This window comes from Vipera berus (assembly GCF_964194415.1).
Source record: "Vipera berus genome assembly, chromosome: W".
Taxonomy (NCBI): domain Eukaryota; kingdom Metazoa; phylum Chordata; class Lepidosauria; order Squamata; family Viperidae; genus Vipera; species Vipera berus.
In genome coordinates this window covers 73,796,111-73,821,414 of record NC_138210.1, presented here as the reverse complement: position 1 = coordinate 73,821,414, position 25,304 = coordinate 73,796,111, and the positions used below count along the sequence as shown (strand labels likewise).

General features: G+C 46.4%; 2 protein-coding genes across 5 annotated transcripts; both read left to right on the top strand.

The window, feature by feature from the left end:
- Positions 1–241: 241 nt before the first annotated feature.
- Positions 242–8,523, top strand: LOC308676629 (transmembrane protein 107-like). Of its 4 annotated transcripts, none has more exons than XM_081342575.1 (7): positions 242–481; positions 2,298–2,470; positions 2,842–2,939; positions 5,034–5,101; positions 6,354–6,454; positions 7,362–7,458; positions 7,586–8,523. In XM_081342575.1, the coding sequence occupies exons 3-7, from the start codon at positions 2,853–2,855 to the stop codon at positions 7,653–7,655; spliced, it is 423 nt and encodes a 140-aa protein (XP_081198701.1). In that variant the 5' UTR covers positions 242–481; positions 2,298–2,470; positions 2,842–2,852; the 3' UTR covers positions 7,656–8,523. The 4 variants fall into 4 exon arrangements, with proteins under 4 accessions (XP_081198701.1, XP_081198703.1, XP_081198700.1 ...); XM_081342577.1 differs by lacking the exons at positions 242–481; positions 7,362–7,458 and adding exons at positions 1,560–1,701; positions 6,813–6,909; XM_081342574.1 differs by lacking the exon at positions 242–481 and adding an exon at positions 1,568–1,701.
- A 1,799-nt stretch (positions 8,524–10,322) lies between these two features.
- LOC308676627 (aurora kinase C-like) lies at positions 10,323–25,029 on the top strand. Its single transcript, XM_081342571.1, has 9 exons — positions 10,323–10,472; positions 12,299–12,515; positions 14,046–14,199; positions 17,092–17,152; positions 17,272–17,469; positions 18,697–18,835; positions 21,293–21,441; positions 22,030–22,204; positions 24,416–25,029. The coding sequence occupies exons 2-9, from the start codon at positions 12,465–12,467 to the stop codon at positions 24,590–24,592; spliced, it is 1,104 nt and encodes a 367-aa protein (XP_081198697.1). The 5' UTR covers positions 10,323–10,472; positions 12,299–12,464; the 3' UTR covers positions 24,593–25,029.
- The last annotated feature ends 275 nt before the right edge of the window (positions 25,030–25,304 follow it).

Below are 25,304 nucleotides of genomic sequence, written 5' to 3'. Positions count from 1 at the left end.
AAATAAATAAATAGATAACTCCCCAATGCCTTTGCTTTCAGGGGCATTCTGAGAGGTTGAAGTCCACCCCCTCAAAGTTGCCAGACTTCCAAGAAAACAACAACAAAAAAGGTTTATATTCAGCATCAAACCATTGAAAAAAGGGATAGGTGGATGGATGGATGGATGGATTTGCTCCCCCTCCCCCCTTGTGCAAACATCGGTCGTAAGATTGGAGCATTTCCACCCTGTCGAAGCCCCTTTAGGAGAGGAGCTGGTCGCATCTGCGGACAAGGCAGGGGTGCAAAAGAGACACGCTGTGAGCAGGATTCGAACCTGCGCGGGGAGCCCCCATTGGATTTCAAGTCCAACGCCTTAACCACTCGGCCATCACAGCTCACTCTGGCCTCTTTTGGGAGGCCTTTTCCCGAAGCGGATCCTCCTCTGTGTATCTTCCGAGGATCTCCAGGTTTCCCTTCTCCCGTGAAAGTCTGCAAAAAAGGTAACAAAACTCCCCAGATGATATTGCTTGTTTTTCAAATGCCCAGCTGTTTGATTCCCTGGGGAATTCTTTCTTTCTTTCTTTCTTTCTTTCTTTCTTTCTTTCTTTCTTTCTTTCTTTCTTTCTTTCTTTCTTTCTTTCTTCCTTCCCTTTTCTTTTTTCTTTCTTTTTTCTTTCTTTCTTCTTTCTTTCTTTCTTTCTTTTTCTTCTTTCTTTCTTTCTTTCTTTCTTTCTTTCTTTCTTTCTGTTTCTCTTACTCTTTCTTTCCCTTTCCCTTTCTTTCTTTCTTTCTTTCTTTCTTCTTTCTTTCTTCTTTCTTTCTTTCTTTCTTTCTTTCGTTTCTCTTACTCTTTCTTTCCCTTTCCCCTTCTTTTCTTTCTTTCTTTCTTTCTTTCTTTCTTTCTTTCTTTCTTTCTTTCTTTCTTTCTTTCCTTCTTTTTCTTTCTTTCTGTTTCTCTTACTCTCTTTCCCTTTCCCCTCTTCTCTTTCTTTCTTTCTTTCTTTCTTCTTTCTTTCTTTCTTTCTTTCTTTCTTTCTTTCTTTCTTTCTTTCTTTCTTTCTTTCTTTCTTTCTTTCTTTCTTTCTTTCTTTCTTTCTTTCTCTCTCTCTCTCTCTCTCTCTCTCTCTCTCTCTCTCTCTCTCTCTCTCTCTCTCTCTCTTTCTTGTCCTCTTTTTCTCTTCCTCTTCTTTCTTTCTTTCCCTCTTTCTTTCTTTCTTTCTTTCTTTCTCTTTTTATCTTTCTAGCTTAGCTCGAGCAGCTTGCTTAAGTTTCCCACTTATTTGTGCAAATAAGGGAATTTTTTGCTTTCGGCAAACATGGTTGAAAAGATGCAGGAGAATTCAGATTGGAAGTGGGATTGTCTCTGTGTGTGTGTGTGTGTGTGTGTGTGTGTTTGTATTTGCGGGGATTCGACGCTTCGGGTGCAAATATGCTTCTTTCCCGCGGAGGAGGGAAAGCCGAGCGGTGGAGCAACGAAAGGGTTAAGGAGATGGGCAATTTGCCAGTAGTTAAGATGGCGGCCAGAGAGAGAGAGAGAGAGAGAGAGAGAGAGAGAGAGAGAGAAGGAGGCCTTCAAAGTCTCGCGAGGCTGCGCGAAGCCCGTTCCCCGGAGAGGGAAAAGTGGTTGGGCCTAGGCGGTTGCCGGGGCAACGGGGCGGCCTAGCAACCGGACCCGAAGCCTGAGAAATCAAGGGAGCTCCGCTTGAGCTGCGGGCGGGAGGTGGGTACGCTGTACGGGGAGCGGGGTGTTGCTGGGGGACTGACCTAGCAGGGCAAGAAATCATTGGGGAACCAAGAGCCAAATGCAGTCTAAAAAAAATGTGGCTGCGTTCACACGACACGCGGGATGGAGCTGGGTGCTGGGATGGTTGGTGCTTTCGAAGAGGTCACGTGATCAGGGAGATCGGCCGGATTGGTTGATTTGAGGAAACCAATTTCCTCCCCCCCCCCCGTGCAAACCCGGTTTAAACAGATTAACTCGAGTTAAGAGACACGTGTGAGTGCAGGCGCCAGCTGCAAAAGCTGGAGGCATGTGGAGGAGTGAAAACTGGCACAAATGGGCTCCTCTCCAAGGACTTTGGAGGGTGGGTTTGGATGCTCTCAGGAGCTCTCATGCTTTCAGCTACCCTCTTTTCCTCCTCCCTCTCCCTGCCATGCACCAACAACCCTGCGAGGTAGGACGGGTCAAGAGAAAGTCCTGGCCCAAAGTCACCCCCATCAACTTCCACAGAGGAGGATACTCCGTGAATTTGCTAAGGGTGCATTTATTTGTATTATTACTAAAAATATAAATTTTCCATCGATTTTCTCATTTAGAAAGAAGACCCTTAAAAACGACCCTGGATCTCCGAAAGGGGGGGGGAATCAGCGGCTTGATTTCTGCACCCCAAAGATGGTGATCCAGAGTGTGCCCTGATAAAAGATCAGATTTTGAAGAAACCCAGGACTCCGGCACCTTTGTGGATCGCCTTGAGATTGGTGCACACAAAGTAGGTTGCAAAGTGGAGAAAATGGAACCCAATACAGGTAGTCCTCGACTTAACGACCGCAGTGGAGCTCCAAATTGCCATTGCTAAGCCAGGCAGTTCTTAAGTGAGTTTTCCAACTCCGTTATTTTGTCATTCGGAGAAGGAGAGAGATGTTACCTGCCTGAGCAGGGGGTTAGACTAGAAGACCTCCACGGTCCCCTCCAACTCCGTTATTTTGTCATTCGGAGAAGGAAGAGAGAGATGTTTCCTGCCTGAGCATGGGGTTGGACTAGAAGACCTCCACGGTCCACTCCAACTCCGTTATTCTGCATTCCGTGTTATATCGGGAGATGTTTTCCTTGGGCCACGAGGATTCTCTTGCTCTTTTGCAGGAAGGGAGAAGATGCCGCTGGTCAGTGGACTGGTGCCCTCTCGGTTCCTGGTCCTCACAGCTCACCTGGTCATCGTCATCACCATCTTCTGGTCCAGGGTGAGTGTCCACTTCCGAGGGTTAAATTCCTTTTTCCTCGGATCCCTCCAAATATTCTCTCTCTCCCCTGCCCCCCCTCGGCATCTCATTCTGCTTTTCGGATGTTTCCCCTGGAAAAAGAACACAGACATTTTTCGGTCCTTGAGGAAGGAGCCGAATACAAAGCTTCCCACGGAAGGGAGGGTCTGCTCGGCATTGGTTGAAGGGGAGCCCGGGGGGACCCAGGAGAGCATGTGGGGGAAAGGACCGAGGGTTCTGTAGTAGATCTGTGAGGAGGAGGAGGAGGAGACCAAAAGATGCTTAGCAAGTGGGTGGCTGTGGTGGGGAAAATAGGGGGAGGCAGGAGGATTAGGGGTCCTCAACTCACGGCCACAATTGAGCCCCCAAATCCCTCTTGGTTAAGTGAGACATTTCTTAGGTGAATTTTGGCCCCGGTTTACAACCTTTCTTGCCTCGGTTGTTAAGTGAATCACTGCAGTTGATAAGTCGGTAACCTGGCTGTTAAGTGAAGCCGGCACCCCTGTTGACTTGGCTTGTCAGAAGGTCGCAAGTGGGGGACACGGACACAGCCATGGATATGATCCAGTTGCCAGGCGTCTGAATTTTGATCAGATCATCCTGGGGATGACTGGAAAGGTGGTAACCATGGAAAATGGTCGTAAGTCCCTTTTTTCAGTGCCGTTGTAATTTTGAATGGTCACTAAATGATCTGTTGTAAGTCGAGGACTTACATTTTTTTAAATTAATAAAAGATAGAAATTACATGTAAAAATAGAGATAGATAGATAGATAGATAGATAGATAGATAGATAGATAGATAGATAGATAGATAGATAGATGATAGATAGATAGAGATAACGGATACATGGATGGATGGATAGATGGATGGATAGATAGGCATGGATGGATGGATAGATAGGGATGGATAGATAGGGATGGATAGATAGGGATGAATATACAAGGACAGATAGAGATAAGATAGATAGATAGATAGATAGATAGATAGATAGATAGATAGATAGATAGATAGATAGATAGATAGATAGATAGATAGATAGATAGATAATGGATGGCTACATGGATGGATGGATAGATAGGGATAGATGGATGGATAGATAGGGATGGATAGATAGGGATGAATATACAAGGACAGATAGAGATAAGATAGATAGATAGATAGATAGATAGATAGATAGATAGATAGATGATAGATAATGGATGGATACATGGATGGATGGATAGATAGGGATAGATGGATGGATAGATAGGGATGGATAGATAGGGATGAATATACAAGGACAGATAGAGATAAGAGAGAGAGAGAGAGAGAGAGATAATGGATACATGGATGGATGGATAGGGATAGATGGATGGATAGATAGGGATGGATATACAAGGACAGATAGAGATAGATAGATAGATAGATAGATAGATAGATAGATAGATAGATAGATAGATAGATAGATAGATAGATAGATAGAGATAGATAGATAGTGGATGGATACAGGGATGGATACATGGATGGATGGATAGATAGGAATAGATGGATGGATAGATATGGATGGATGGATACGGATAGATAGGGATAGGGATGGATAGATAGGGATGAATAGATAGCGACAGAGATAGATAGATACAGATATATAGGTGGATAGATAACAGATGAGTTGAGATAGAGATGGATAAAAGGACGGGTGGACACAGGTATATGGATAGATATAAACAGGGATGGATAAATGATAGAAATAGATAGATAGATAGACAGAGAGAGAGAGAGAGAGAAAAGATAAATGGAGATCCTTTTTTACTTTGACAAAACCTGCTCTGCAGCCTTTCACCCCATCTTGGATGCTTTCAGAAGCTCCGGCCCTTTCCTTCCATCTTCCCGTGATCTTGCAGGGGGGACCCCGAAAAGAAAAAGGGGATCCCCAGCCCTCCAGCCTCTCTGTCCCTCCACTAAACCTCTATGCTCCAGCGGGCTGCCCCACTAAAAACCCCTCAAAGGCATGACCCCCCCTCCCTCCCCCAGCCTGCAGTCTGGCCCCCCTCTCTCCCTAGTTTTATTTCATTTTATTTATTTATTTTTCCCTTCAGGAAAACAATGTCCGCGCTTCCCTCCCTCTTCAGTGCACGCAAGAAGAATTTGACCACCGAGACACAGAGTGAGTCATTTTGCTGCTAAAATCCGCCTTTGCTGCATTTGGGGGCTGGGGAAGTAGTAGCCTGAATTTAAAAATTTAAAAATCTTTTTTTTGAGAGATAGAGGCCCTCATTTTGAGAAAGTGTTTAAAAAAGAGAGAATCCCGGGGGCAGCGACGAATGCAGCTGGTCTCAAAGTTTCTCGATTTCTCCGACGACAACGGCCATCAGGGCTGATGGCTGAGGAGGATGGGTATTGTAGCCTGGGAAGCTTAGCCCCCCTGTGCTCAGGATCTTGAGTCAGTTTTGGGTCCAACTCCTGGATTTTTTTAAAAAAACGTTTTATTGAACTTGCAAAGGGGGGGGGAAGAGAAAGAAAAACAACCCTAGATTACTTGATTTTTAAGGGGGCCCGTCAAAAATGTAAAATTGGAAGACAGCGAGAAGCGAGGAAAGATAAGCAGCGGTGGCTGCTTCAAGCTGCCTGGAGTTCAGCTCCCAGAATTCCCCAGCCAATTCCCCAGCTGTTCCTCCACAACAGCTTAAAGCTACCTGTTGCTGTGTAATGTTGTATTTCACTGCTTTGGCCTGTAGGATGTTAATTCATTGGTTGGCATTTTAAAATAAGCTTGTCAACATCCAGCTTGAGAATCCAAATAAAACTCTCGTTTCCGACAATCTTAACCGTTTATTGAATACACTACGTGGTTATGTCGAAGTAAAACTTAGCTCTTGAAGTTCCCAAACCAATTCATAGACTTAAGGCAATAATTTTCCCAGCCATATCGATAAGTTCACTTTGTTACGGGAACCGTCTGCTTCAAGTCTACACCTGTTCTGGTGCCCTTGAAAAAGTTTCAGGCTCTCGTGACCTTCAGCTGAATTGCAAAAGTTTCCTTTCTCCATCTAACCCACTTGGAAGTAACACCTCCGCCCGCTTAATCTAAAGGCAAATTGAAACGCCGAGACAGGTAACTGCCAAAGTTTCAACCTTGACATCCTAACTGTGAAATGAGGGGGAAAACCCGCCGCTTCATGCTTTCCCATTTTTGCAAAGGTGCGTCAACAGGGTTGCACGAGGTTAAAAAAACAAACAACCAAAGGCTTGGAACAAAATATTGAAAGTTTTAAATATTAAAAGGATTACTCAGCTTTGCCTGGTCCATTGCAATTTAGGCGACAGCGTTGGCAATTTTAATCTCTTTGCAAGTTTTAGCTGGTGGCGTTTTTCGTATACTCAGTGTGTCTCTTTCAGCGTGGTTTTTTTCTTTCGAGGATGGTGGTGGCGTTGTCCGTAACCCTTGGGCTGTTTGTGGTGGAGCTGGCCGGCTTCCTTTCCGGAGTGTCCATGTTCAACAATGTGCAAAGTCTGCTTTGTATCCTTTGCAAAGAAAACGGGGATCAGCAGACAGGGTGGGCTGGGGTGGGAAGAGAGAATTCCTTCTTCCTTCCTTCCTTCCTTCCTTCCTTCCTTCCTTCCTTCCTTCCTTCCTTCCTTCCTTTTCCTCCCTCCCTCTCCTTCCTTCCCCTTCCCCCTCTCTCCCTTCTTTCCTCCTCCTTCCTTCCCCCTCTCCCTCTCCTTCCTCCCTTCCTGCCTGCCGCTGAGCCTCAGACCCAGATGGGTTCGTGGCACTCTTGCCAAGTGCCAAAACCAGCCGTGTCCCTCCAGAGCAGGGTGAGTGGGTCTGCCTTCCGTGGTCGTTGTGCTCCCTGACTGAGCCTCCTCTTCGCAAGCCACTCTCGCTCACGCTTCGGCAGGTGTCGCGCTGCTCTTCTTCCTGTTTGAGCAGTGGCATGCCGGCTTATACTGGTGGATCTTTGCGTTTTGCAGGTTGGCAGTGACAATCCCCGGAGTCCCAGGCTAGCGAAATGACGGGCTGCGGGAGGGGGCCCAAAGGAGCTGGACAATTTATTTATTTAACCATATATATTCCATCCTCCCCCACCCCAAAAGAAAGAGAGGGAGTGGCAGAAAATGACCGCAGTGACTGTGTTCATACAAGTCACAGAGACACAACCTTTGGTTAGCGGGATATCTGGACCAGGCCTTTAGGATATTCCAACTTTGACCTTTGCATTGTGACTAATCTCTATTTTTGAAGACTTTTCCCTCTGCCCCCATCCCTCCACCCCGTCCCCATTCCAAACGCACTCTATAAAGTCCCGGGAGTCGTTTCATGTGAACGGCTGAGGATGGTGGACCTTCTTCCTAGGCGGGCGTCCCTTTTCAAAATTCATTTTAAACGAATCCCTACATTGATTTCCCTGACGGTGCCCTGTTAGCGTTGGCTGCCCACTGCAGTGCTTCCGTCTGCCTCTCCTTCTTCGTCTTTGAGCGCTGGGAGACAGTCACCTACTGGTACATCATGGGGTTTTGCAGGTAGAGGCCTGTCCCTGCGCGGTCGCCAATTTGCTGGCGGTGGTTTGGGGTTCACCCAATTCAGGAAGAGGGATGCTCTTCTTTGGGGTGGTGATCCTTCCCCTCTCTTTTTGCCCCCTCTGCCCAGTGCCTTACCTGCTGCGGTCGAGATCTTCCTCTTCATCTCCGTCTTTGGACTCAAGAAGAAGCCACTGTGACAAGGACAATGAGGGCGACGGCCTCGTCCAGAAGAGACTTCTCGTTCGGATTATCCCAGGGCAGGGGAAGCTCCAAAAGAGCATGAGAGGGAGGTCAGATGTCCTTCCCGTAGGACTATCAGCTGTCCCTGGGTATCAGCTCCATCTTTGCTCACTCCTCAACGGACAAAAAAGCCGCCGGATCCTCTGCAGAGCTCGGATTCCTTCAGCGGAAGCCTCTTAATGTCATATCTGGGATGGCACCCTATATTTCATCAAGGGAAGTATTTACTAACCTTGCCAGCTTTCAGATGGAAGCTTCTTGGATGAGAAGCGAAATGTCTTCAAAGAAAAACAAGAACGTCCAGTTGCCTCTTGAAAAAGCACCTTTGGGACTTTTAAGATGGATGGACTTCAGTTCCCAGAATTCCCCAGATTACCTACTTATCTTCCCCTTCCTTCCTTCCTTCCTTCCTTCCTTCCTTCCTTCCTTCCTTCCTTCCTTCCTTCCTTCCTTCCTTTCCCTTCCTCTATTATTCCTTCCTTCCTTCCTTCCTCCCTCCTATCTATCTAACCTTCCAGAAATTGGCTGGGGAATTCTGGGAGAAGACCACAAGTCTTCTAATTGCCAAGGTTGGACACCCCTGTTTTAAAATGAAACCTGAATCGGTTAAGAAGGCATTATTGTGTTTCCTATAAACCTCTCATTTGCCATATCAAAACATCATCTGGGGTGGAGCTCATCTTCTCTCCTTTTAAAATGACACGCACAACCGCCTGAAGTTGCGGTGCGAAAGCTCGGGGCAAGGATTAAAAAGCGGATGGAGATGCCGTCGCCTCCTTCGTTTTTCCAACAAAATAAATATCCACTGATCAACTCGATTCCATTTCCCCCGTTGCATCCAAAACAATTTCCCGCAAAGTCTTTTTTTTTTAAAAAAAAAATACACAACAGTCGTTTGGCATTTTACTCCTCTGCCAATGGGGTATTCCTGGACTTGGAATCTCCATTGCTAAGCGAGGCAGTTGTTAAGGGAATTGCATCTGATTTTATAATTTTTTTTCCCGTCGCTTGTTAAGGAAATTGCTATCATTAAGTGAATCGTGTGGTCATTAAATGAATCCCACTTTCCCCTTCCCCCCCCCTTTGATAGTTGGAAGCTGGCCAGGAAGATCACAGCTGGCAATCACGTGACCCTGGGACGGTGCAATGGTTGTAAATATACATCCTGGTTGCCAAGCACCCAAATTTTGATCACGTTCCTGGGAATTATTATTATTATACCTTATCCTGTGGGGGCTTGCCAAATCTCTTCAGGTGGGATTTTTCTCTCTCCCAGGAGCTCCCAATCATCCCTGCTTGGCCTTCTCCTTTTCCAGTTGTCCACGCCAGCCATTTTTGGAAGAGAAGATGCACGCAACTGGATTGCAGCAAAACCCAAAGCCAGGGCTTTCAAAGAAGGCATTTTTTTAAAAAAAGTTGGGACTGACGTCACGCTCATGCAGATTAGGCGGCGCATGGATCTCTGGGAAGTTGGCCGGCGTCGTCACTGGGAGAGGTTGGGATGCTACCGAGAGCAGCGGAAACCGGCAGAAGGAAAGCGGCGGGGCGGCAGGGAAGGGTCTCCCCGCTAGGAAGTTGGGGGCGCGGGCAAAAAAAAAAAAATTGTGCCCGCGGGGGTCACCGTGGCCAAGGCGGTTGTCGCGCAGAGACCAGCCGCCACGTTGGAAACGGGCGGGTATCGTCAGTGAGGTATATCCTTACCTGTTCCTCCTCCGGGAGAACAGAAAATGATGAATGGAGAGGCATGAGAGATGATTAGATTCTCCGCCGGCCGGGGAACAGCAACGCCTCGGTTTGCTCCTTTCTGATTTTCCTGACGGTCACTCGGTCTCCGTGTTTGCAAGAAAAAACAACCAGACTGGTCGTTTGAATCTGTTACTCCCGTGTGTTTTTCTAGGCTGCGTGCGGAATTGTGAGGGGAAGTGTTTTCGGCGGAGCCTGACGCGGCGTAGTTGCTTAGCCGAAATGATTGCTTCGTAACTCAGTTTTGGCGGGTCTAGTTGACTAACTACGATTCCCATTATCCGCGGCCTCTCAATATGTCCCAACGAGTGCTGATTTTGGTATGATCAGCCCCTCCCCCTCCCCCTCCATTAAGAATTGTGGGCAATCTCCTTTCTGATTGGCTGATACACCTTTCTATTTACAGCCTCCTGTAGAGCTGCGCGTCACTCATTGGCTGCCTTGCGTTGCATATGGCCCGCCTCTTCTTTCCTCGGTCTTTTTAAACGGTGCTTTGGCTACAAAATGGCCGACTTATCTCCCCAGGCAGCTTTCTTCTTCCGTTCTGATTGGCTGATGCGTGGAAATTGGCATCTTAGAAAACGGGGCGGGACTCTTTAATAATAATTAATAATTAATAATAATAATAATAATAATAATAATAATAATAATAATAATAATAATAATAATAATAATAATAATAATAATAATAAAAAAAAAAATAAAGTATTTGGCCAATCTGTATCTTCTGTGCTACGGATCCAAATCCCACCCGCTCTGACGAAACAGCGATGGAGGCAGAAGCCCCTCCCCTCCGTCGGGGAGGATTGACCAATGGGAAGGGCGGAGCTCAGCCGCTTAACAAGCAACCCGCCAATGAAAAGAGCTGAGTTCGTCGCACTGGGGGGGGGGAAAGGGCGGTGCTGTTCTCCACCAATGAAGCGGCGCGCCGAGCCACGTCTTGCTTGCGGCAGCCAATAGGATTCCGGGAGGGGGATTTGAAAAAGAAAAGAGCGGCGGTCTCTGGCGGCGGTTCTCCGGCTCGGGAAGCGGTAAGCGATGCGGGCATAACGGGCGGGGAAGAAACCTCGCGAAGCGACCTCGCTGTTGTGTCTTTTTCTAAGCTGGCGCAGGCGCCGACCGGCCTCGCCGTGGAGTATGGGGCTTGTAGTCCAACGCCTACCGGGAGCGTCCGCTCTGGAGGGTGGTTCCACGCTGGGAGCCTTGCGGCTCGGACCTTTCCTCCCCCTCGCCAGCCGCCCTCTCTTCAAATGCACTGGACTACCAATCCCATCATCCCCCATCGGCTATGGGTGGAGTGGGGCTGCCTGGCAAAGGGAGGTGGGGTTGGGGGGGGGGTCTCGTTTCGCCGGGACCTCAAAACTGGACTGGACTGAGGGTTTGGGGGTTAAGGTTTTTATTTTTAATTTAATTTTTATTTTAACATATATATATATATATATATATACTGCCTAATATGCAATCAGCCCAGGTTCGAATCTCAGAAGGGTATGACTGACTGATGAAGACTAAAGAGTCAGAAATGCATCTTAGTCTCCCTAAATTCTTTGTTAGTAATTTACACAAATATATGAACTGTCCAGCCTGTTCGATGGCCTTTGAGATAAGGCTGAAAACAGGAAATAAAGATTTGCCCCATGTTTGGGACCTAGCAAGGTAATCTAAATAGTTAACATTTGACTCATATATATGTATATATATATGTATATATATATGTATATATATATGTATATATATATGGTATGGTATGGTATGGTATGGTATAGTATAGTATAGTATAGTATAGTATATATATATAGTATTGTTTTTAATTTGCCCTGTAAACCGCCCTGAGTCCCTCGGGGAAAAGGGCGGTACTATAAATCGAAATTAAATTAAAATAAATAAATCAATCCTTCCTCCTTTAGAAAGAGGGGAGTCTAAACCTTGGGGACTTTTTTTTTCCCCAGACTTGCGGACTTCAACTCCCAGAATCCCCCAGGAGTTGAAGCCCGCAAGTTTTTTTTTTAAAGTTCCCAAGGTCTGGACTCAAAACCTGGGATAAATTAAAATTATTGCCAAAGAAGGAAACGGGAAGGTGTGCTCACCGAGATCCGTTGTGCACAGAAACACCAATTTGTGCTGTGTTTGTGTCTCCTTTGAGCAAGTGCATACGGCGGCTGTATCCAATTTGCAGGGAGTCCTCGATTTACAGCCACAATTGGGCGGGGAGGGGGGCAGAATTCCAATTGCTAGGCAAGGAAGGCAGATGTTGGGTGAGTTGCACCTGACTTTATGACCTCTTTACGACTGAACTGCTGCAGTCCTTAAGTGAGGCGGACCGTTGTTAAGTGAGGACAGCTTCCCCCATTGACTTTATTCGAATCTATTTTTTTTATTGAAAAGTTTTACAAAGTTTTAATGAAAAAAAAAACCCTCTCCACCATCCCCCCCACTTCCCAAAGCAGAATACAGGGTATTACATTTTTATTTTATTTTATTAAACTTATATACCACCCTTCCCCCGTAGGACTCAGGGCGGTTCACAAGGTTTATTAAAACAATGCAACAAGTTTTAGCAATCTTAAGCAAAGATATGCTAAATATCTAATACGACGTTAACAAACCTTCCACCCTTTAACTCCCTTATAACAAAACTAAAATAATTCTAATGTATTCGAATCTAATTCTGAATTCTATTCTAATTATTTCTATTCTGTTTGTACAAGGTCTCCCTCTTGAGCGGCTGTTGTCGCGAAGTGGGAAAGTTTTAAGGATCGTAAAGATCCAACTCGCTCTCATGTCTTTTCCTGTTGATTCGTACATTTATTTCCGAGCATTTATCTGATTATTGTTGTTGTTGTTGTTTGTAATTCAGTCTTTAGTGCTGGAACCCAATCTCTGTTACCCAACAGAAGATTTATCCTCACCTTCTGGATCCCGGAGCTGGCTTTATTTTCTGTCCTGGATATTCCTCCCGTATTTATATCTCTCTGGCATTGCTGGCCTTGCCCATAAGCAAAGGGTCAGCACCGGCCCCCAGGATGGCAAACAAGGAGAATAACATCAGCAGCATCTACAGTAGCCTGTCCTCGGTAGGTTTTCCTGCGTTTGCAAGAAATTATCCACGGCGCAAATCCCAAATTCCATAACAGATGTATCCCGAATTTTCCTCAACGTGGGAATTGTGTAGAGCGGGAATCCCGGATTCCCTCGTAGGTTGATAATGTTTTGGAAAAACAAAATAAAAATTAACATCTCATCCTGATTTGAAATTAACTTTGTGTGGGAGTTGATATAGGAAGTCCTCAGCTTACGACCGTGATGGTCGTTATGTGAGCTGACCTGATTTTAGGGTCTTTTTTTGAGGTGGTCCTTCAGCAAATGCATTGGGCTTTTTTTCCCCACCTGAAAATCAAAAGCAAATGTTGGTTTGGGGCGAAAATGTTGAGTTGTCGTCGCGTGACTGCTGGACACCGGAAACAGCTATAAAGGTGGCCAAAATGGAGTCTGTTGGAATTGGGGGGGGCATAAGAACCTTTTGGGTGTCTGTCATAAGTTGAGGACTTAACTATATTGGAGAATAAATAATACTGAAGCTCTTAGAAAGGATTTTTTTACCCAGATGTTATGAGACAGACAAGAAGCACAGTATTTTTTTAATAATAACATGAAACATGAAAATATTGGGATGGTGTACCTAAATGGAAAAATTTGGATATCCAGATGACTCACGTGGAGAAAATCATGACTTACGGTAAGAATGGATCGAATAAAAGGAGAAATTAAGCTCGAAACAAAAATCACGAAAAGAGGAGGAACCTGGTGAACCAATGAGATGATGGTTGTAAGAATAATATAAGCTGATTTTAAAAAAATGTTACGCATAGATGTTATTGCTATCTGTATAAATATGAAAAAAATGTAATCGTTTATATATTGAAAATATTAAGAATTCTGTTTAAGGTTGAAGGAGGAATACAAATGGGAAAACGGAAGGTCAAAGGAACATATTAATTTACTAATTGTGGAATTACCAAATTTGATCATTATTGACTGTTAATTAATTATTGCTTTCCCCCCCCCCCTCAAATATATAAACCAAAACAACATGCTGGGCGCTGGCGATTGTTATTGTTAAAAACCAATAAAATATTTAAATAAAATACTGAAGCTCTTCAGTGTCCATATAGATAACACAGGTAGCCCTTGCATTAACCATTTGAAATCACAACGGCACTGGGAAAAGCGTGACTTATGACTGGTCCTCGCACTTATGACCATTGCAGTATCCCCGCAGTCCCATGGTCAAAATTTGAGCACTTGGGAACTGGTGTGTTTTTGTGATGGTTGCAGCATGCGGGGGGGGGGGGTGTCACGTGATCCCCTCTTGTGACCTTCCCACAAGTAAAGTCAATGAAGGAAGCTGAGTTTTAGATTAGATCCGATAACCTTTATTGTCATTTTTTTTCCCCTGTGGGCACAACGGCGCACATTAAAAATGAAATTTAGTGGTTTGCAGTGTACATATACACGCTTTGACCTGGAAAAAAAATGCATTTTGGGCCTTTTGTTTCCAATCCCAAATGCCGCTTTATGAATCCATTGTCTCTCTTTTCCCGCAGTACCGCCCCAACAGCCAAGCAGCTGGTCCTCATCGTCTCCCGTACAAGAATAGCAGCACGCCGTCCACCACCCCTTCCGGCTCAATCCTGGCGCAGAGGGCCCTCACCAACAGCACCAAGCACGGCATGAAAGCGGCCTGCGTCCAGAATCCAGGTAAGATCTGGCTCCGCAGACCGTGAGAATCCTTGCCGGTGATCCAACGGCTTCAAACGGTGGTTTTTTTTCTTTTTCTTTTTGTTGTTATTATTATTAAAAATTCCATTTCTGTATTGGAACAGTGTGTTGTCCAGGTATAAAAATATTAAAATATAATCATATTCATCGTAATCTTATCAAACTACAACCGTATACTAGGAAATAGCAATCGTATGGTTAAAAATAGCATTTCCCGCACTAACATTAACGGTTTAACAATCAAAACATTTACTAATCTGCTACACATCTTCCTCGTACAATCCCCATTTTCTCATCTTTCCAACTTTCTAACCTCGTCTTTCTGTCATGTAACCGTTGGCAAAACAACTCCCATGTCATACAGTAGTATTCTTAACGTTAACCTATGCACTTCTGCGCACTCCAATATTTTTTTAAAATTATATTTCCCTCTGTAGGGGTTTCCTCATTTTTTCCCCCAGTGTTGCGTATATGCTATCCTAGCCGCTGTTAATATACGTAAAACTAAATATGTATTGCCTTTATTATAGTTTTCTGGTAACATGCCCAATAGCAATATCTCCGGTTTTAAAACAATATGTCGTTTTATCGTTGCTTCCAACCTTAGCCGTGTTTTATTCCAGTATTTATTTGTTTTGCGACATGTCCACCACATGTGATAAGAGTAGCTGGGTCCAGTTCTCTGCTACAATTAGTCCCCGACTCGTTTAGCAGCTCTTCGATGTTAAAATGGCACTGAAGAAAAATGAATATATATATATATATGTATATATATATATATATATGTATGTATGTATATATATGTATATGTATATTATATATTTATATACATATACATATATATGTGTGTGTGTGTGTGTGTGTGTAAATTACTAACAAAGAATTTAGGGAGGCTGATATGCATTTCTGACTCATTAGTCTTCATCAGTCAGTCATACCCTTCTGAGATTCGAACCTGGGCTGCTTGCACGTTAGGCAGTGTTTTTACTTCTTGAGCCACAGGTTCTCTCTCGCTTTGTTAGCTTTTTGCAAGGGGAGAAATATGTGTCATATGTTAACTCTTAGATTACCTTGCTAGGCCCCAAACATGGGGCAAATCTTTATTTCCTGTTTTCAGCCTAACCTGAAGGCCATCGACAGGCAGTAGTCACACCGGTGACAGCTCATATTTGTGTAAATTTTTTAAATTGCTAACAAAGTCTCCCTTAATTCTCTGTTAACAATTTATATATATATATATATATATATATATATATATATATATATATATATATATATATATATATATATATATATATATATATATATATATATATATATATATATATATATATATATATATATATATATATATATATATATATATATATATATATATATATATATATATATATATATATATATATATATATATATATATATATATATATATATATATATATATATATATATATATATATCCGTTGCAGTTACCCCCACGGTCGCTTGATCAGAATTCAGGTGCTTGGCTCCTATTTATGATGATCACACCGTCTTGGGATTCACGTGATCGATCCCCCTTTTGCGACCTTCTGACAAATATTCACTTTTAACGACCGTGTGACTCGCTTAAGAACTCCAGGGGCTCGCTTGACTGCGGCGAGGGAGGTGGTAGAACGAGACAAAACTCACTGAGCAAGTGTTCCTGCTTAGCGACGGAAATTTTGGGCTCATTGGCGGCCGGACTACATGCTCAAGGATAAGAGGCCTCTGGTGACCAGATAACCCAGCTTTTATTCTTTTCCTGCTCTTGAACTAACCACGATGCTTGGGTTTCCAGGCCACCTGCTAGGCTAAAAGCTGGTTTGCTGGTGTCCGTAACCTTTCATTAAAGCTTCAATTTAGCAAGTGTTCGAGGTCACCACAGCATTGAAATAAGCGACTTACGACCTCACACTTAACAACCGTCACATTGTCCCCACAATCAGTTTTTGGGAGATTGGCAACCGTCTTGTATTTAAGGAGGGTTGCAAACTTCCCGGCCGGCTTCGGACAAGCTGAGTCCATGCAGGAAGCAAGATTTGCTTAACAATCATGTGATTCACTTAAAAGCTGCATTGATTAATTCCAGTATTTGAGGGGACAGTCACAAAGAAAGGGGGGGCGGGTTCCACCTATTCTCGAAAGCACCTGAAGGCCGGACAAGAAGCAACGGATGGAAACGAATCAAGGAGAGAAGCAACTTCGAAAGAAGGAGAAACTTCCTAACAGTGAGGACAATTAACCAGTGGAACGGCTTGCCACCAGAAGTTGTGGGTGCTCCAACACTGGAGGTTTTTTAAGAAGAGACAGCCATTTGTCTGAAGTGGTCTAGGGTCTCCTTGAGCAGGGGGCTGGACTAGAAGATCTCCAAGGTCCCTTCCAACTCTTGTTATTCTACTCTATTCTACTCTACTTTATTCTATTCTTTCCTATACCTATTTCGCATTCTAATTATTCTTATTCTTTCCTATTCTTCCCTATCCCTATTCTATTCTATTCTATTCATTCCATTCCATTCCATATTTTATTCTATTCCATTCCATTCTGTATTTTATTATTCTATTCCATTCCATTCTATATTCCATATTCTACTCTGTTCTATTATTATTATTATTCCTATTCTGATTGCTATTTGTATTCTGTTCTTATTCTATTCCATTCCCTGTCCCTATCCTTAGCCTGTATTTTATTATTCCATTCTGTTCTGTTCCGCTCTATTCTTACTCTATTTAAGTCGTTACAAGTCATAAAATCGAGTGCCTTAACAAATGCCTGCCAACCGAAATTCTGCTCCGGATTGTTGCTCGTGTCTCGAGGACTGTGTTCTAATGTTGCTTTCCGGCCCTCCAGGTCCCGGCCGGGTGCCCATCGACCCCGCTTCCGTCGCGCCACCCTTGCAGGACTGCGCAGAGTGAGTATTTTCCTCCCCCACCACCACCCAGGGGTTTGCAAAAAAAAAAAAAAAAAAGAGAGGGAGGAGTGGGCGTTTGAAACCCATCTGGGTGGGATGCCTTGACTCTCTCCTGCCAGGCCACAGCGGACCTTCACCATCGACGATTTTGAGATTGGCCGGCCGCTGGGCAAAGGGAAATTCGGCAACGTCTACCTGGCCCGGGAGAAAGAGTCAAAGTTCATTGTGGCGCTGAAGGTGCTCTTCAAATCCCAAATGGAGAAGGAAGGGGTGGAGTACCAGCTGAGGAGGGAGATTGAGATCCAGTGCCACCTCAGGTAAGGGCTGGGGCTCTGCAGTCCACACCTGGGTCCGCCTGCAAGGTTGGTGGCTTGGAGGAAGGGCCGGGAGCGGGCCCGGCCTTTGGCGGCTTGGCGGGGGAAGTCCTCGCGTTAGCCACCCTTGTGTAACCGCCTCCTTCCCGCGACGCCAGGCTGGCTGCCTTTGCGTTCGTTTGCCTAGTGATACATAAACTCTATTAATGTATAGTGAGAGATTTGTAATATATAAATCTGGGTAAAGGTAAGTCCTCGACTGACGGCAGTTTGCTTGGTGACCGAAGTTACTACGGCACTGGGGGGAAAAAAAGTCGTGACTTATCAGCGTAAAACAGACGAAGAACGGTTGCAAGAATTGGGTACGGCCAGTCTAGAGAAAAAGGAGAACCGGGAGAGGCATGATAGCAGTCTTCCAGTATTTGAGGGGCTGCCACAAAAAGAGTGGGTGGATGTGATTTCTTCTGCGGCCACTTCCTGCTGCCGGATGCCACGTGGCACACGGCGCCATTGCTGCTGCTCGCGGCAGGAGGACGTGCGGCGCTTCGGCCCGAAGTGCCACGCGAGCAAGCAGGAGTGGCCTAAAGCGTGCGAGGAGCGGAAGTGACGAGCAGTGGCAATGGCGCAATGCGCCACATGGCGTCCAGCGGCAGCAAGCAGCCGCACAAGAACTTAAGCAGCAGCGCGACAGGTGTCGGGGTGCAGTAGGCCTGGCTGAGGTGGTCCTACCGGTAAGGTAAGCGGGGGCGTACGGGGCAGCTTCACCCCTCCCTAGCCCTGCCCAACCTTGATTTTGTGGGGTGCACCTCGCCCCCCAAACTAGGGCTTGGTTTTGGAGTAGGGCTTATATTAGGCCCACCTCTAAAAATGAAGCTAGGACTTACTATTGGGCTGGGTCTTATTTTAAGGGTAACACGACAGCTGTGTAGCGCTCGGAGGACGGTTATCCTGCCCGAAATTAAAGAGCTCTTGCAGTATGAGATGTGGGGCCAAGCTGGAGAAAGTGTGGTGGTTTTTTTTTTAATTATCGGGGTTGCCATTTAACGTAGGGATCCCCAACCCCCAATCGGTGGACCGGGATCGAGTCATGGCACGCCAGCAACCGGGCTGCACAAACAAAGCCCCATCCGCGGGATGCAGGCAGGATGCAAAACCACGCCGTCTCTCCATGGGACCGGTGCCCGAAAGGTTGGAGACCTCTGATTTAACGCGTCTCCCCTTCCCCTGCAGTCACCCCAACATCCTGCGCCTCTACAACTACTTCCACGACAAGAAGCGGGTCTACCTGATCCTGGAATACGCCCCTCGGGGGGAGCTCTACAAGGAGTTGCAGAAGTGCCAGCGCTTCGATGAGCAGAGAAGTGCCACGGTCAGCCCATGCTCTTGAGGACTGGACACTTGCGTGCTGGTGGTGGTGGGGTTTGTGTATGTCCTCTGATGAAGAAATGGTGGGAGGTTTTGGGGTCTCCTCTTGGTGCACCCCAACTTTGGTTAACTGATGGGTGGTCTGTCTTTTGTAATTTATTTAGAAGGGAACCTTTGTAGTTCAGGGCTGGACTGGGGAGCGGGGGGTCCTTAGGACTCCCTCTGAGCTTGGTAGTGTTCTGTTCCAGCCCACGACTGGCCCTGTTTGTGTGTCAGGCACAACCCCTTTTTCCTTTTCACAGTCAATAGGCCGGAAAAACCCAACCCAAATTTATTTACAGTTCAAACAAAAAAGCAACCGAATATTTCCTTCCATAAATGAATCAAAATATCAAACAAGAGTCAACAAACAAGAGTTAAGCAGAAGTAGCAAGAACAGGCCAGGATTCCCTTAGAATGTCTCCAAACGGTTGCCTTCAGCAATCAGGACCGCCCACACCTTCCCCTTTTATTACCGGTCCCAAGGCGTGGCTTCTCACTGCCTTCTCCTCCTCTCACTGAGTGGCCTCATTGATTTTGCTCTGCTCTGTTCTGCTGGATTGCCTTCTGCTTCTAGCGTCTCTGAACAGATTCAGCTGTGACTCTTCTGAGGCCGACACCTCGTACTCACACAGCTGAGCCTCATGAGGAACACGACGAGGGGCCAGGCTGAGAGTCCTGCAGTCCATCAGAGCCTCCCTCTTGACAGCAAAGGCTCTCCAAACCCCTCCTCAGATTCATCAGACTCAGCTGCTGGGAGCACAGACTGGCCCTGAATCACAACAGGTAGTTTTCTCAGAGACATTTCATGACCCCCAATAGGTAACATCATCAGTTTTTGGGGAGTGTGGGGTTTGTTCCTCATTTATATACTGTACAGTCCAGGAGTCTTCAAACGTGGCCTTTTCATGACTTGTGGGACTTCAACTCCCAGAATTCCTCAGCCAGCGTGAAGTCCACAAGTCATCCAAGGGCCACGTTCGTAGACCCCTGCTTGTGGACTTCCAGAATTCCCCAGCCAGGCACACTGGCTGAGGAATTCTGGGAGTTGAAGTCCACAAGTCATCCAAGAGACTCTAGACCAGGGGTAGGCCACCTTGGCTCTTTTGTGACTTGTGGACTTCAACTCCCAGAATTCCTCAGCCAGCGTGAAGCCCACAAGTCATCCAAGGGCCGTGTTTGAAGACCCCCAGTATAGTAGCTTACCCTGCCATTGGGGTGGGTGGGTGGGTGGGTTGTTCTTGGTGGTGCCTTAATTAGGCATTTGTTAATTGGATAGACTTCACCATAGTTTCAACATGGGGGTGGTGAGCAAGCCAAGTCGAAGAATGGTAGAGAATCCCTGGAAACCGGTCTGACAAGTCAGCCATCAGCAGGCAGGTGGAGATAAACCAACATATACATACCGCGTAAAAAAGGACAAAAGGCCAAAAAAACCTTCCCAGCAGTCAATCCCCAGATAAGCAAGAGATTAACACCAAGGTTAATACTGGACCAACGATCAAGCAATTCCACAATCAAGGAACTATCAACTCATGCTAACATTAAATAACCGCCTAATCAAGGCAACACCGGGAACGCTCCCATAAAGAGACAGCAAACTCCCACCTAGCGCTGATAGTGTTCCCTAGTTGGGTCATGAAACGTCTGCGAGGAAACCCCCCAAGCTCAGCGAGCACCAAGGACCCCACAGTTCTTCCTTTTTCTTTTCCTCTTCTCCCTCTCTCCGTTCTGCAAACCCTCCTCCCTTCTAGCACTGATGGTGTTAACTAGTTGGGTCATGAAACGTCTGCAAGAAGACTGCCAAGCTCAGAGAGCGCCGAGGACCCCACAGTCCTCCCTTTTCTCTTCCTCTTCTCCTCCCCTTCTTCTTCCTCTTCCTCCTCCCTCCCTCCCTCCCCTCCATTCTGCAAATCCACCCACCCCTTCTAGCATCCATGACGCTACCTAGTTGGGTCATGAAATGTCTGCAAGAAAACCACAGCCATCTTCCTTTTTTTTTTCTCCTCTCCTCCTCTTCCTCCTCCTCAGGCCCCACTGCCTTCTAGCACTGATGTTGTTACCTAGTTGGGTCTTGAAACGTCTGCAAGGAAAACACAGCCATCTTCCTTTTTTTTCTCCTCTCCTGCCCCCTTTGCTCCTCCCTCCATTCTGCAAACCCTCCTCCCTTCTAGCACTGGTGACGTTACCTAGTTGGGTCATGAAACGCCTGCAAGGAAAACCCACCCACCCCCAAGCTCAGAGTGCACCGGGGACCCCCACAATAATTTATTTTCAGCTCAGGTTTTATTTTGAGCCTGTGGGTTCGGGCCAGTCTCTTCCCCTGCTTTCGTGCAACAAAGGGGCAGCTGGGCTACTTTGGGCCTCTCGGAGGGGGTGGGATCACCAACAAAACCCCTTCCCCCCTTTGCCCTCTTTGCAGTTCATAGAAGAGCTGGCCGACGCCCTCCTATACTGTCACAGTAAGAAGGTCATCCACCGTGACATCAAGCCGGAGAATCTGCTGATGGGGCTAAAGGGGGAGCTGAAGATCGCTGATTTCGGCTGGTCGGTGCACGCCCCCTCGCTCAGGTGAGTCGGCGCATGCGCGCGCACACACACACACCCAGAGTGGGCTAAAGGTAAAGGTTCCCCCGCACATGCGTGCTAGTCGTTTCCGACTCTAGGGGCCGGTGCTCGTCTCCGTTCCAAAGCCGAAGAGCCAGCCCTTGTCCGAGGACGTCTCCGTGGTCATGTGGCCGGCATGACTAGACGCCAAAGGCGCACGGAACACTGTTCCCTTCCCACCGTAGTGGTCCCTATTTTTCTACTTGCATTTTTTACGTGCTTTCGAACTGCTCGGTTGGCAGTAGCTGGGACGAGTAACAGGCGCTCACTCTGTTACGCGGCACTCAGGATTCGACCCGCCAAACTTACTGACCTTCTGATCGACAAGCTCAGCATCCTAACCCACTGAGCTACCACATCCCTAGAGGGGGCTATTTGAAGAGAAATAAGACGGGGAAGACGGAGCTCGCCTTCCAAACATCCGTGGCAACCGCGTCGGCTAACCAGAAGCCCAGGGTGGGCAACGCTTCCTCTGGTCTTTCTCGGGAATTGCCGGCTTTGGTTAAGCCCCTCTTTTTTTTTTTTTTTTTTTTTTTGCCCATTGCTCCTCAGGAGGAAGACCATGTGCGGCACTCTGGATTACCTGCCGCCGGAGATGATCGAAGGCAAGCCCCACGACGAGAAGGTGGATCTCTGGTGCATCGGGATCCTGTGCTACGAGTTCCTGGTGGGGAAACCGCCCTTCGAGAGCGAGTGTCACTCCGAGACCTATCGTCGGATCGTGTCGGTGAGCCCGGCTGTTGTCATGCGGGAGGTTTTGCCCAAGACTAGCTTAATTTCAAGACAAGGTCCATGGAGATCCTTAGTCCTCCAGGTCAGGGGTCCCCAACCTGTGGGAGCCCGCACACACCCCACTTGCTTTATCACCGCCGTACGAGCGCTAGCAGCCCATTTGCGCATGCATCCATTTGCAGAGGCACGCACGTTTCCCTGATCCTCCCTTTGTCCCCAAAGTGCCTTTTTTTCGACAGGCAACTGGATTTTGGTTTTCCTTGAAGACACTTGCGCTTCTCATCCCAGAAGCTTCTTCGGTTCTGACTTAAACGGACAGAACCGAAGAAGCTTCTGGGATGAGAAGCGAAACGCCTTCCAAGGAAAAACAAAGTCCAGTTGCCTCTCGGGGCACTCAAGTTGAGGCTTGGCTGACTGAGGTAGGGTTGAAATTCATGCTAGCATCATTCCCATAACACCAAATTGGCTCTCTTTAAATGTATTGACATATTTATATTAGTTTTCTGAGGTTTTCGCGGGTGTTTGTATGTGGATCTTTGGTCATTCGGGTTTTTCCCCGCGTAGAATTGAAGGTGTAGGAGCAATGTTTCGACGGAATCCCATCCGTCATCCTCAGGCATGCTTCTCCCAGAAGAAGGAAGCTGAAGCCACCAGCCTGAGGATGACGGATGGGATTCCGTCGAAACGTTGCTCCTACACCTTCAATTCTACGCGGGAAAAAACCCGAATGACCAAAGATCCACATACAAACACCCGCGAAAACCTCAGAAAACTAATATAAATATGTCAATACATTTAAAGAGAGCCAATTTGGTGTTACGGGAATGATGGGATCACGTGGCAACTGGCTCATATTTATGATGGTCGCGGAGTCCCGGAGTTGTGTGATTTCCCCCTTTTGCGAACTTCTGACCAAGTCAGTCGGGAAGTCAGGTTCATTGAACGCCCGCGTTACTAACTCAACCGCAGTGATTCACTTAAGAACTGGGGCGAGGAAGGTCGTACAAGGGGGCAAAACTCACTTAACAGCAGTACTTGCTTAGCAACGGAAATTTGGGTCGTGATTCGAGGATCACCTGTTTGCTCCAGGATAAGAAGCCTGTGATGATCGGCTAATTCAGTTTTCTGCTCTTGAACTAACCATGATTTATTTTTTATTTTTTATTTTAATTCCATTTATATCCCGCCCTTCTCCGAAGACGCAGGGCGGCTTACAAGCTTAGCAGTAGCCTTCATTCTATGTATATGCCTGCTTATTAGGGCTTTCACACACACACACACCAAGCGGCATTATTACAAAGTCAGCTTAATTGCCCCCAACAATCTGGGTCCTCATTTTACCTACCTCGGAAGGATGGAAGGCTGAGTCAACCTTGAGCCTGGTGGGACTCGAACCTGCACTAATGGCAGGCAGCTGGGGTTACTTAAGGAGGCATTAGCCCACTGCTCCACCAAGGCTCTTAGATGATGCCTGGCTTTCCAGGCTAGAACAAGGTTTGCTGGTCTCAGTAACATCATCAGCATCATCATAATTGAATTGCCAATAATAATAATAGTTGCCAAAATATAAATGATGTTCATGGAGGGGATTCTAAAATAATAATAATACTGTTGGAAAGGACGTTGGAGGTCATGTAGTCCAACCCCCTGCTCAGGTAGGAAACCCTACAGCATTTCAGAAAAATGGCTGTCCAGTCTCTTAAAAACTTCCAGTGTTGGAACATTCACAGCTTCTGGAGGCAGGTGGTTCCACTGGTTAATTGTTCTAACTGTCAGGAAGTTTCTCCTTAGTTCTAGGTTGCTTCTCTCCTTGACTAGTTTCCATCCGTTGCTTCTTGTCCTGCTTTCAGGTGCTTTGGAGAATAGCTTGACTCCCTCTTCTTTCGGGCAGCTCCTGAGAGATTGGAAGACTTGCTATCATGTCACCCCAGTCCTTCCTTTTCTTTAAAGTAGACATACCCAATTCCAGCAATCGTTCTTTATATGTTTTGGCCTGATCTTCTTCGTTGCTCTTCTCTGTACTCTGTGCTCTCAACATCTTTTTTTACATCGTGGTGACCAAAACTGGATGCCACATTCCAAGTGTGGCCTTACCGAGGCCTTGTAAAGTAGTATTAACGCTTCCCGTGATCTTGACTCTGTCTCTCCACCACGCCTTGCTGTTTCAGCTGTGTGCTCACTTTAGCTCTGCTTCCTTCCCTTACAGGTCGATCTTAGGTTCCCCCCTTTTGTGACCGAAGGCGGCCGGGATTTGATTGTGAAGCTGCTGCGTCACAACCCAGCCGAACGTCTCCCGCTGCAAGCCGTGATGGAGCACCCTTGGGTTAAAACCCACTCCAAGCGGGTGTTACCCCCGGTCTTCAACCCGGTGTCCCCGAATTAACTCTGCCGGGAGGGATACCCAGCTGAACGACGTCCCCAATGGATGGGGCTGCAAGGATTTGGGGGCATTATTGCAGGGTTTGGCATAGGGTCGTCTTTTGGGGTTTGCAAACCGAGATTCGTACTTGAAGAGCTGATACACAGACCAGGATCTCGTTTCAGAGAGCTTGGAGAATGAATGCGTGTGGCCGCCTTCACCTGGATGGGCAGCTATTCCTGGACATAGGAAAATCCCCTTTTGATGTCCTGACCTTGGCGGCTGATCCCTTCCTTCGGGATCATCCTGGATCTGCCACCGTGTGCTGGCCAGCTTCTTGCAAACCTTAGTTGTTTTGTTTTTTGTACGGTATTGCCCGATCTCTGTGTGTGTATATTTTCTAGGGCACTGTTGTAATTTTAATAAAACTGTTGTAATTTAAATAAAGCTTTTCTCCCAGATTTGGCTGCTTTTTGACTTTTGAGTTGTTTCTCCCGATCTCTCTTTCTGGAAGTTACGCTGCTGTTTCAAGACACAGTGAAAATGGAAGTTGTCTGAATTTGCATAGGGGCTTGGGCACAATGTTTCGATTAACAATGGAAAGGATAAAACAAGAAATAGGAATTAAAATAGTCCTTGACTTACAGCCACTTGTTTAGTCGCTGTTTGGAGTTACGACCTGTGCTGAAACGAGGGACTTACGACCGTTTTTCCCAGCATCCCCGTGATCACATCA

Bases quoted from the DNA above. Each gene is read 5' to 3' on its own strand.
- LOC308676629 (XM_081342575.1), top strand. From the start codon at position 2,853: ATGCCGCTGGTCAGTGGACTGGTGCCCTCTCGGTTCCTGGTCCTCACA. The intron at 5,102-6,353 runs GTGAGTCATTTT...TTTTCTTTCGAG, and splicing joins TTTGACCACCGAGACACAGA to GATGGTGGTGGCGTTGTCCG. The intron at 6,455-7,361 runs GTATCCTTTGCA...GTGCCCTGTTAG, and splicing joins CAATGTGCAAAGTCTGCTTT to CGTTGGCTGCCCACTGCAGT.
- LOC308676627 (XM_081342571.1), top strand. From the start codon at position 12,465: ATGGCAAACAAGGAGAATAACATCAGCAGCATCTACAGTAGCCTGTCC. The intron at 14,200-17,091 runs GTAAGATCTGGC...CCGGCCCTCCAG, and splicing joins GGCCTGCGTCCAGAATCCAG to GTCCCGGCCGGGTGCCCATC. The intron at 22,205-24,415 runs GTGAGCCCGGCT...CTTCCCTTACAG, and splicing joins CCTATCGTCGGATCGTGTCG to GTCGATCTTAGGTTCCCCCC.